The 12543-nt window shown below is 37.3% G+C and overlaps 1 protein-coding gene across 1 annotated transcript in view; it reads right to left on the bottom strand.

The window, feature by feature from the left end:
* Positions 1-5915, bottom strand: part of ADCY7 (adenylate cyclase 7) — a 31262-nt gene extending 25347 nt beyond the window's left edge. Inside the window, exons 1-4 of the mRNA XM_032195940.1 lie at positions 5707-5915; positions 4217-4417; positions 2045-2206; positions 1098-1247 (exon numbers count right to left, since the gene is read on the bottom strand). Coding sequence (XP_032051831.1) covers positions 1098-1247; positions 2045-2206; positions 4217-4417; positions 5707-5877 — 684 coding nt within the window. The 5' untranslated portion in view covers positions 5878-5915. The remainder of the gene's footprint in view (positions 1-1097; positions 1248-2044; positions 2207-4216; positions 4418-5706) is intronic.
* Positions 5916-12543: the final 6628 nt, after the last annotated feature.

Here is a 12543-nt window from a genome sequence, read left to right as displayed (position 1 = left end):
CTGCATTTCTCACATCATTTCCATTGGGAAAAAGTGGGTGGCAAAAAGGCAGCTCAGAATTGTCTGACAAATTACAACACAGATGAAAAGTAAACTGTCAGTAGACTTAAGCTCATCTACATTTCAAACAAGCAACCACAGAAGGCACGCAAGTTACCACATCGCCCAAAGACGTTATAGAAAGCACACTGCTTGTGTAAGCTGCTTAAATACTTCCCTGGCTGTTGTGTAGGGAACAGACTTCTGCTAGGGTTTTCATAGGGTTTTCATGCAGATTTGTCATCTCGTATCACACGCCTATCATCAGAGGACAGGCTACACCAGCAGTGTGCCATTTTCTTTTCAACTCAGCCAAGTTGGTCACTTTTCAGCCCCTTCCTTTCATCTCATAACTTGTGGGCAGAGAACTCAGCACACATCAGCCTTTTAGAGCTGCCAGCTTAAACCCTTAACCCAACTTATACCAGGATAAAAGAAGAAAGGCATACTAGTTTCAACTGATACTTCTTTACAGTCCTTCCTCAGTAGAAAACTCATGTTTCTTGCCTACTTCTTTAAATACCGCTGGAGTTTAGAGATATATAATTTATAATCATACTCCAAAAAAACACCATAATGTATTATATGATTTTTTCCTCCCTTAAGTTTCAATTTTCTCCTTCTAGCAAAAGAAAGACTTTGTGAGACAAGAAAATAAAAGAACAAATATTGCAGAATTACAAAGCAAAAGCATGACCAAGGGAAGCACAAAACTAACTGTTGAAACTTCCTTACAAGTATTTGTCAGGACATTAAGGACACTTGCTTTTAAGTTACCAGTCCCTTTAACTTCTTATACTAGGAAAGAAGTTAACTGAAATAACTGGAAATTACATTCCTGTTACAAATATTGTGATTTTCATACAGACAAGCCACACAGAACAGCTTCCTCCCTTTAACTTCCTTCTTTTGTTACTAATGGCATAACTTTTGACATTAGGTAGGTATCACAAAGATCAGCCCTAGCCTTTCAACAGGCATTAGTCACAAACCTGATAAAATTACACCAACTTTAGAAATGAAAACAAGCAATTCATAACATGAATTATTTCACTTACTTGTTGCCTCTTTTCAATCTTCAGTTTCATTCGAACCTGAATGCACTTTAACGTGTACCTATACAAATCCCATGAAGCAACCTGCATTTGCCGTTTATGAAATGCTCCCATCAAGTTCCCACAAAGGAAAATGACAGCATTGGCAAGTACCTGCACAAGAAGAACAACATTTACCTACAGCAGAACAGCCACTGATCTTTCACCAATACACACACTTACTAGTCCCTTTAAAAAAAAAAAAAAAAAAAAAGTAGTCGCAGGTCTTAATTTTCCCCTTACCCTGTCACACACCAAATCATAGCATTTCAATTAGCCAGGATGTGCCTGGGAAATACAAACTAACTTACACAGTGATGGGCATTCCTGTACGAATGTACAGCAGTACAATGTAAAAGTGAATTCTGCTGTATCGCTTAACACTTTCATTTGCAGACACCAGTGTTTGGTTTAGGGATAATCCAGCCAACAAACTCATGCATCAGCATACTGTGTGAAGTCTGACATCATCTGCAAAAGAGCTGGGGTGCTGCTTTGAACACACCCAATTAATAAGCTTTGGGAACGCTGAAAGGCACCTGTAGCACTCCCAGGGGCAACAGCGGCCCTTTTGATCCACCCAGTAGGCAGTACCAGATGAAGTAAGATAGGACCCATCTGAAACAGCACAGATTGGGAAGAAAGATTGTGGCAAAGTTTGTCATATTTTAAGTAACATGTTAAAATAAATAAATAAATCTGCTTCTTCCATGCAGGTCAGCAAACCCAAATGCATGATAAATGAAAATAATTATATTTTCATAAAAGCATGCAGAACAGGTGTTGGTCCAAGCTCCAAATCCTTGAATTGCATGGACGTTTGGTACTTATCTAAACAGGATAGCTATGCCAGTATCAAGTGGTAATATGACTAGGATATCTAATTTCTTACCCAAGTAGCTTCTCCTTACCTGAAACAGAAGGGATCTCTTGTCTGCCTGAGAATCCTTGGATAACACACTTAGAACGATAATATGGGAGAGAGCAGAAAGAACACTAATTATAACTGCATCTCTCATTCCAAAAGGTAGCATGGTATAAACTGTGAAGATTATGAATAGAAAGAATGGCACCTTTGGAAAAAAAGCAAACAGAAGTGAGACACACACACACACTTACATGTTATTATGTTCACCAAAAATCACTAAAGAAGAAGGAAAGTAGCAGCATTCTTGTCTATTTTCAAGCCAAACAATAAAATATTGACATTTCAAAAGCACAGTTAAAAACATGAGGGAAGTAACCCTACAATCTTTGGAGGAATTAGCAGCTATAGATTCATAGATAAAATGGTTTAGCTGACATATCACCTTTAATTTTTCCAGTTGTCCTTGCTCTTTATCCTTAATTTATCCATTACAGCTGAAGATGCACCTTATACATTATGTATCAGGAAGAGCACATTGCACAGATAGCAAAACTGAATAGAAACAAATTTCTCACCTTCTCCAAGTTAGTATTCTAATCCTAAAACCACCAGATCACATTTATTTGCTCCATATTTGATAAATACTTCCTAGTGCTGACAGAAGAGAATAATCCTTATTGCAACTATCTACCTATTTAACTGCAAATTTTACAAAATGCCCAATGATCTGCTACACTGCTACAGATCTGAAAGAACATCTACAGAACTTATATCCATATTTACAGATTTGTTATAGAGATTAGCTCTTACATATGGAAACTAAATGAGACTGATCAGAAGAAAATACTGCAGCGTTCCTGGCTCAGGTCTGTCTCTTCACTGCAGCTCAAACTTGCGCTGTTCCAGACATCAGCTTCCTTCAAGGAAGTCTCAAGGCCCAGACAACACTTAAATGCTTTGCCAGCATTAAGCAGATTGCTTGGCTGGGACAGAAGGTAGCAAACAAACAAACAAAGGTTTTCATCCAACAAAAAAGTAACCTTTTCACATCCATATTTACTATTTGAGCTGTACTAAAAATCTTTCTACTGTATTTACAACCCTATCAGACTGTTCTGAATGCAGTGTAATTATTATTATTATTTTTTTTTATAAGCACAGGCAAGCAAAGGTCATACCTGCATTTAAACACTAGCCTCAATCTGTCATAAATTCATAACTTGTGATAAAATTCTGGATTTCACCTATTCACTTCTGCTTTCTAATCTATGGTCTCCTTATTTTTGGTTTTAAATCAACATTATTACCAAATTGCAACAATGTAAGGCACTGACTTGCTGCATAGAAAGCAACAAAACCAAATCTTGCTTCATTACATGACTGTACCTATAGTTAGTAGTAAGTTTTGTTTTTTTTCCTAAGGCGGCATCTTCTTCCTTAAGTCAAAAAATACTGAATAGCAACTGCAAATACTGATGCTGGATTGAGGTCATAATACAAATCAGATTTTGGTTGTTTAACTCATAATTTATATCTTTCTTTATTTGAGATAAAGAGGGGAAGGGGAAGAGTCAGTAAAACAAGATAAAAACTCATTTTTATTTCATTAAAAACTCTTCTGTTTACATTATGAAAGTTTAGGAGGAGTTTCCTACAGATTATGATATTTTTGGCATCATGAAATTGTCTGTCTTCTGATCAGAGATACTAAGTAATGAACTTGAACCACACCCAGCTATGCCAGGATGTGTCATTAATTCTTATTGTTCACTTCACCTCTCCCATTGATTTGAAAAACTGCTCCCTAGGGCACACCCAGTTCTAGAATCCTTAATACATGTCTTGAACACCACTTTGACACACATAAATTAACAAAGCAAGCATTATTAACAAAAAATTCTCTTCAAGATGCATTCATGATAATTAGCATTTAACCTGCTTAAATAGAATTAAAATTACAACTTAGAGATGCAATTTCTGCATAAATTTATGCAGTTATCCAACTTTATTAGCTGAACTGTATTTTCACCACCAGAAGAATACAAATAAAAACTGGCCACAATATAAACCAATAAAACCAATTTAGGAAAGTGAACCTAAATCTCAAGAAAAAATATTATGCAGTTATAATGTTTGTAAAAAATAAAGCACACAAGTAGATCTATATATACTGACCAGTTCTGTATAGGTACATGAATTACCAGGAAATACATACCTGTTCCCATGCTAAAAAATCATTTTCTCTTTCAAGAAGAGGAATATATCCTATTGTTAGGAAGCAAATCCAAATCATAACTCCAAATAACGTTAGCCATCTCCGAAACAGGGATTCGATACATAAAAGTAAGTACATGACTGCAAATATGACCAGAACAGCACATACTGCAATAATAAAGGCAAGATGCATATTTGTGTCCTGCAAAAGCAAAACAAAGTGTTATGTTTGATCTAGCTTTCTCCTTTAGTAAAGATGGAAAATGCATCTATACAGTCCTGGAAAGAGTTTAATTAGCTTTAAAATATGCTAAGCTGAATTCCTAGTAGTCAAGCTGTGGCAGCGTTAATACTTTCTGGTATTCACACACAGAGATAACAATAAATACTCTCCTAGGTACCCTGTCTGTCCAGTTTCATCATCATCATTTCCCAAACTAGTCTTTTTGTTGTTGTCTTTTAAGATGTTATAACTATACTATATTGTACACAAACATATTTAAAGAATTCAAGCATTGCTAAAAGGGGTGCAACAACTATTTTCTGCAGGTTTTACAGCAGTTGACTTGTAACACATATAAACAGCACTGACATTTCTTTCCATTTTCAAGAAATAAAAGCTAAACAGGATATGAGTGCAACTGGTATGATTAAGTCACTTTCTCTTGAAGCACTCTATTTGGAAAATCAGTGTAAGAAGGCAGTGGAGGACTGTAACAGCTCCCTCATTACCCTTTTACAACATTATCATTAATTCAACTCCCCTTTTTACCAGCTGTCAACTGGGCTTACTTGAAGAACACCTAATTTATTTATTTTTTATTAAAAAAAACAAACAAACAAACAAAAAAAAAAACAACAACAATCATATTATGCTACACAACAGCAAATTTCTTTAAGGTGCACCTTTCCTATGCCTATAGGATCCCTACACTTTGCTAAATGACTATTGATTCAACAGATCTCCCATTACATTGTGGGATTGTTTGATGTCTTTTTAGTAAATAAATAAATATACAAATCCTAAAAAAAAAAATAAAAAAAAAAAAAAAAAAAAATCAGGAGTTCATAACCGATGTTAATTTACATTTCTTAGACGAATCTAAAAACAAAGTTTAAAAACAAAACATGCAGGAGACATGCTAACTTATGATTTTGTTGTGTCTTTGGCCCCACTATTACTTATTTACTATGATAGCCACTACTCAGAGTGGATTACTATTTGTTCATAACATATAGGAATGGAAGAACATGCCTCCTCCTAACTGTGCATGTGTAACAAAACTATCTTGTCTCACCCCATCTCTTCAAAAGCATACACAGCATTATTTACGCAATTACTCTATTTCTTTCAACATCAAACTTTCATACCACGTAGCTCAAAAACTACTTAACCAGAAATGTTGAGTGCTGTTTTATGTGTATGCTATTTTACCTATTTCTCATCATTTTTGAAAACACTGAATACCAACAATTCAATAGTATACTCACATCTTTGACAAAAAAGATGATAATTAGTATAGTCCAGAAGATGATTGCAATGAAGAGCAGCAATAGCAGGAGTGGATGCTGCTGGCTTGTATAGCGGTACTTCTCATAGAGAGGGTCTGTTATCCTGCAGTCATCGTTTTCATTGAAGAAGTATTTACCCTTAGCTGGCATTTTATCCCAGGTTGGCTGCTATTTCTCTCAGTTCCCAGGGCACACAAAAGGACCAAGCTGAAGCCTCTACTTCAAAGAGAACGTCTGACTTTTCGCTGCCGTCACCACAACCTTTAGCCACGCTGAGCACCCCGGGTTCTCCGATTTTACTTCTCATGAGCACTAACTTCAGATTCCCGATGCAACCAAAAGCGAAAGAGTTAGCGTCCCTAAAACCAGGGGCTATTCACCAGTTTCAGGTGGGAATCTTTAGATCAATTTGTACATGTGCTGCAAGGATTTTTATTTTTTTCTTTAAATTATTTTGAAAGTCTCTACCTTCTTTCCATAAGCTTGAATTTCACTTCCTGAGATGAACTCTGTAGAAAAACAGTATTATTAAGTTACGTGTCTTCAGACAAAAGTGCACAACATTCCCCCTACCCAAAAAAAGCACACTTAAACTCACTATCTGCATGCTCTAAAGAGCAGCAACTGAAAGCTGCTTCTGGCTCACAGAATGGAAGCCCGACAGCCCCTTGCACAGGCGATGCTGTCTTAACAGCCACAGAAGCAGGGCTCCAGCAACACTTAGCAGTGGCTGCTCAGCGTGCACCATCACACCTTACTCCACCAACTGAAACTTCATATGAAAAGTGTACTAAATTTGGTTTGTTTCCTTTTGAACAAATGATGTATTTTCCATGGGCGCAGTGTGCAATAAAAACTGAAGACAATTCACACTACGAAGACTGGAAGAACTAGTAAATGTGCTGGTTTGAGGGCAGAAAGTTTGCTAACCAGCTGATGTGGAAATGTGTTGAACAGTGAGCATACAGCTCCCTTCTGAAACCAAAAGATGCAATAGATTTTTTTTTTGTTTGTTTTGTGGGTTTTGTTGTTACGAAACAACACTTTTGAAGTGATGCATATATATAAATCATTAATCATAATACATGTTTCTTGCTTTAATTCTTTTTCAAAATGTGTATTTTAAATTTTTTTTTTTTTACTCCTTTCACAATTTGTTTAATTAAAAAGGAGACCAAAAATTAGAAAGGAATACAACCGAAGCCAAAATTCACTCAACTATATATTAAAAAAAAAAAAAAAAGCGTCTAAAAAAGCTTCTAGCTCTATATATTTCATTCAACTCCAATTAATAGCGTTTCCAGGGCAAAGTGTGCATTCTATTAACAATGAACATTAAGAGATTAACTGTATTGGTAATTACTAGTTACCAACGTTTTTCAAGTACATTCGTGAATATAGCTCATTCAATGCCAAGAGACATAAAACAAAAAAGCAGGGGGATGGGATGGAGGGGAGCATGAAAAACAGGCTTTCAGAAGAAGTTTTATTAGAACTTGATAACAGGACGACAGCTTCTTTGCCACTTGACTGCCGTCACCATGGTGCCCAAGACTATTTCTCTGGGGAGAAAGAACCAGCTAAAAGAAAAGCCAAACTCTAGCCAGTTACTCTAAGGCAAAACTTTCAACGGCGCATGTTCCCACTGCATTCACATTACAACCAGAAGCAGTGTTAAAGAATGCAGATGCATATTGAAATCTGAAATAAAATAAGGTGTGTTTCAATAGATCTTCCCCTTGTACAGTTAATGGCACACCTGTGCCATTGTTAGGCACACCTGTACTTGCTGTTACTGAGCTTTCTTTCCTAATAAAAAGGTCTCCTATATTTTACCTGAAAAAAATCCCCTGGCACTTATGCTATTTGCATACGCATCATTGTGCTCTTGCAAAGGTGTGTAGATGCATCATAGAAATCAGTGACAGTCACAGAATCACAGAACAGTTTGGGTTGGGAGGGATCCTTAAGGATCACCCATTTCCCACTCCCTGCCATGGGTAGGGACCCCTCTCTGTGTATATTCTCAGAAGACAAAGAAAAAAATTATTTAATATACTCACTGAAATACAATTTTATGGTAATTTTTATGATAATAGATATTTTGAAAGGTTCTTAAAAAAAAAAAAAAAAAAGCCTTTTTCCAGTTTGGAAAACCAAATCCATTTTCTAAAAATAACCATTAATTACTAAGCAGTGATACATTCACAATTATGAGACACACAATGCTGTCTTGGGCTACTTAATCTGCAATCTAAGAAAAATGACTTCACAGCTTTTCTTCTGCCATTTATTCTTCTGACTCTGCCAAGGAAAATACACCACCAGGCGCAATCTATTCTTCAGAACTACACTGTGGCTCTGGTTCAGTTGTCTAATGCTCAAAAGATGAAAAAGATGTCAAATATCAGCTTTAATACTACTCAGGGATGGCTTCAAGAGTTTTACAGGATACAAAAATCAGAGAGACACGTCTCTTCAATGACTTAATCTGTCTCAATAAAGTAAGAGGGTGCTACCTTACTGATTCACATATTCCTTCCAATTGTTACACTGACATACACTGCAAGTAATTACTAACGAGCCCTGGGTCACAGCACTTTCTTCTCAAAAACTCTGTTAAGTAAATAAATCCTCAATTTGTACCATATTGGTTTAACAGGAATCTGTAACACACTACCCGAATACTACTTGGAGATGAATAATTCAGTTCTGGACTAATTTCAGTTTGCATCCTGCATCCACTGCCACTACCAGAACCCTTTTTAAAAAGAGCCAACCAGTAACTTGTGCTTCTTCAGTACAAGCAAAATATTTTAAAACTTCAAATTGCTTAACCAGACTTGAACACAAAAATGGTAGTGATATTAATTCCTCCCATTAGCTTAAAATTTCCTTAAAAAAAGATCTATTCTTCAAGAAACTAACAGACTTAGCTGAAAGTTTCCAGTCCTTTTGTCCTTCCTCCCCCTTTGATTTTTTTTTCCAACAGCCACTTTAAAGCAGAGAAGAAATACTTATGAGAGGGAGAAACGTTCCGTCTCAGAGATGACATGACACACTAGTAAAATCATCAGTTGAAGGCATTCCTGTTTATGTATTTAAGGATCACATGAGCACTGTTCACCACAGCATCACTTTTACTTTTTTTGGTCATTGCTTCTTGGAGATTTGGCATTCTGACACCACAAGAGAGATGCAACCCTATGCTGGCAATAGACCACAAAGTCCAAACAGCACTCCCAGAAGCACCAGCAGCAAAAAAAAAAAAAAAAAAAAAAAAGAGCTCTGATCATCACTTTATCAAAAAAAAGCTTTCTTTGGAAGTCTTCACCACGTTCTGAAGAATTAGAAAGGAGAAGGAAAAATTTGTCAACAAGATAAGTTCAGTGTATGCTTATATATATATATTTATATATATATATATTTATATATGTATATACACACAGAAATAACCCCAATAGTATGGATTGGAAGCTGCACTGAGAACTGACCAGAACGTCTACCAAACAAATGAATAAAACTCGATCAGATCTAGATGAGTTCCAGCCCTGCGCATGCCAGTTAACGTGAAAAATATTTGGTCAGATAAAAAAGTTGACCCAATGAATATACAAGAGCATTGGACTCGTGATAGGTAAAAAATAATAATAAGAAGAAAATAAAAAAAAAAAAAAAGAAGAAGAAGAAGAAGAAGAAGAAGAAGAAGGAAAGAAGGAAAGAAGGAAAGAAGGAAAGAAGGAAAGAAGGAAAGAAGGAAAGAAGGAAAGAAGGAAAGAAGGAAAGAAGGAAAGAAGGAAAGAAGGAAAGAAGGAAAGAAGGAAAGAAGGAAAGAAGGAAAGAAGGAAAGAAGGAAAGAAGGAAAGAAGGAAAGAAGGAAAGAAGGAAAGAAGGAAAGAAGGAAAGAAGGAAAGAAGGAAAGAAGGAAAGAAGGAAAGAAGGAAAGAAGGAAAGAAGGAAAGAAGGAAAGAAGGAAAGAAGGAAAGAAGGAAAGAAGGAAAGAAGGAAAGAAGGAAAGAAGGAAAGAAGGAAAGAAGGAAAGAAGGAAAGAAGGAAAGAAGGAAAGAAGGAAAGAAGGAAAGAAGGAAAGAAGGAAAGAAGGAAAGAAGGAAAGAAGGAAAGAAGGAAAGAAGGAAAGAAGGAAAGAAGGAAAGAAGGAAAGAAGGAAAGAAGGAAAGAAGGAAAGAAGGAAAGAAGGAAAGAAGGAAAGAAGGAAAGAAGGAAAGAAGGAAAGAAGGAAAGAAGGAAAGAAGGAAAGAAGGAAAGAAGGAAAGAAGGAAAGAAGGAAAGAAGGAAAGAAGGAAAGAAAAAACAACCAGTAAGATTCCTTCCAGAATGTGAATCAAACGGGAAACTGATCTGGGAACTTGCATCACTCAGACAAGAGGCACATCACCTGATGGGGTGATAGCATGCCTGTGCCCCCACTGCTGCCAGGACTTCCCTCATTTTCCATCTCCAGCCACGTCCTAAACAGCATGCAGAGGGTGCTGAAGGACGGGTAACTTCTGATCTGTCCTAAAGGACCGGTGCCATGGCAGGTTGAGCAGGGAGACATGGGAGAACATCTGAGGCCCTGAGAGCACAGCAGAAAGCTCCGTCACAGCGGCACAGAGAGCGTTCTTCCTTCCTGGCAGCACAAGGTGGAGCGACAGAACGACGTGCTATCTGACAAAAAAAATCAGGCTGATAACAACAAAAAAAGCTCTTGGTAGGGCCTTCCTTTATCCTATTTATGAAGCACAAACTGTTCTCAGGTTTCAGACTGTGGAGTGGACCTGGCAAATCCATATCCTTCTGCTCAGTCTCCCACTCAGGACTGACGCAGATGGTCAGGAATCACATCCTTTCTCCCCTTTCCTTACAAGTACTGTCCCTACCAGACACTGACCGAGTTGATGCCATTCCAAGTAGGATCCAAGTACGCTGCAGTTCTGTTTTCCATTTTGAAATTATCAACGTATTCACAAACACATTCTCAGTAACTGCCTGGATAATAAGTACTTATTTTTCTACTTAGCTGCTCATTTGCAGCTAAGTCTTACTCACCTCAAGCTGTTTACTGAAAAGCAGTCTCATCCATGAAATGCTAAAACCAAACCGTAATAGCAAGAATCAAGTAAAATTACATATATTGCCTTATTTTTCTCAATAGCCAAAGCACAAAAGTGAGCAGAAGCAGTTTTTCTGTTTTTGACTACTACAGCATCAAAGAAAAAGGTGCACTTTCGATTTTCATTCCATCTTTTGTTTCACGCAAATGACAACAGTGTTTCTGAAATTACATTAGCAATTTCCATGACAAGAATGATTGCTGACCATAATTACCCATTAGCAGATATTAAAAGGGAATCAGGAATCTGTGATCATCAAATTGAATAATTGCAGGAGTATTAGTAGATGAATTATGAATTTCAGGCAAAAATAATCTACAGCCTAGTGGACTCCACAACTAATTCAGTCTAGGAAATGAATGTTAGCAATCCTTTTGGATTTTGCATACTTCGTAGTAGTCACCACAGGAAATACCACTCATGTTAAAGACAACACTTCTTCCTTTTAGGAATTTGCTTCCAAATGCTAGCCTGCAGTCATCTTAGCTTTTTCTGCTCCTATAAAAATATTAAAAGGAGAACAGACGCATTTGTAATGCCTTATCTGCTATCAGCACTAAATCTAACTTGTGCAGTAAATTTCTTTACAAAGGTAAACCGTTTTTGTACCCTGAAGTTCTTTGTGTGTCATTCCACCTTCCTTATTTATGTTTAATTTGTGAAAAATTCCTTCTGGAAAACAGAAGGAATCTGATATACATTTACCTTGCTTTCCTATTAAAAGTGAGCATTCATGCAATTAAGCTTCATTGCATGATCACTCAAAGCTTGATTTACATACAAAAGCCAAAACAATACTAAAAAGTAGTCTGACAACTGGAAAAAAGTCAGGAAACAGAAGAAACCCCAACGTGTCGGAACAATTGTTATCAATGAAATAAAACAAAGGTTATCACTATGCACTCAGAGCCATAATGATGACAGTGCTAAATACTCTGCAAAGAAAAACTAAAACGTTCTCTATTCACATTCCTATCTGTATAGATTGCTTCTTCTCATGACATGTGTGGTACAATAGCCTTTAAAATCAGAACAACTTGTGTAGTAGTAATTTGAATATAGATTTCCAGTCACTGGTAGAAACAGAAGATTAGAAATAGCGGAGGCCATGGTTTCACACACATCTGAGCCGAGCAGGCAGCTCCGAGCACAAGAAGGAGAAGGTGTCTCCCACCTGGACCCCTCTCCTGGCCAGCCTGCCCAGGCACCCAACTCCAGCACTCTCTGGCCCCTCTTCTGAGCCTACTCACCAAGGAAAACAGAAAGCTAGTTTTGCCCTGTCACTTCTCTCTCTGGGTGCTGGAGCGTGTCAGCAAGCAGAAGCATCCGATGAGCTCCAGAGCTGGCCCAGCTTTTGGAAAGGAAAGGCAAACCACAAGTAGGGGAGCAAGGGCAGCAGTGAGTTGCTAATTGACTCATCAATTCTCACGGGTCCACAGCCCAAAAAGAAGTTTACTGATAACATCGCATCTGGAGCTGGCAAACACCACTATGGTTACAGGACAGGCTTCAAGGAGAGCCATTAGCCCATCACAAAGAAATCTCTGTGCTACTGATCCACCACGCAGGACACAGCAATGACTACAGAAGATGACTCAGGAAACTAAAGACTCATAATTTACAACGAGCTCGTAAACTAAGCTAAGTAAAAGAGGAAAAAGAATCCATATAACCAGAGCAGTGTGACTAAATTAGATGGGAG

The sequence above is a fragment of the Aythya fuligula genome, chromosome 12 (genome assembly GCF_009819795.1).
Source record: "Aythya fuligula isolate bAytFul2 chromosome 12, bAytFul2.pri, whole genome shotgun sequence".
Lineage (NCBI taxonomy): Eukaryota > Metazoa > Chordata > Aves > Anseriformes > Anatidae > Aythya > Aythya fuligula.
This window is presented reverse-complemented; position numbering and strand designations above follow the sequence as displayed.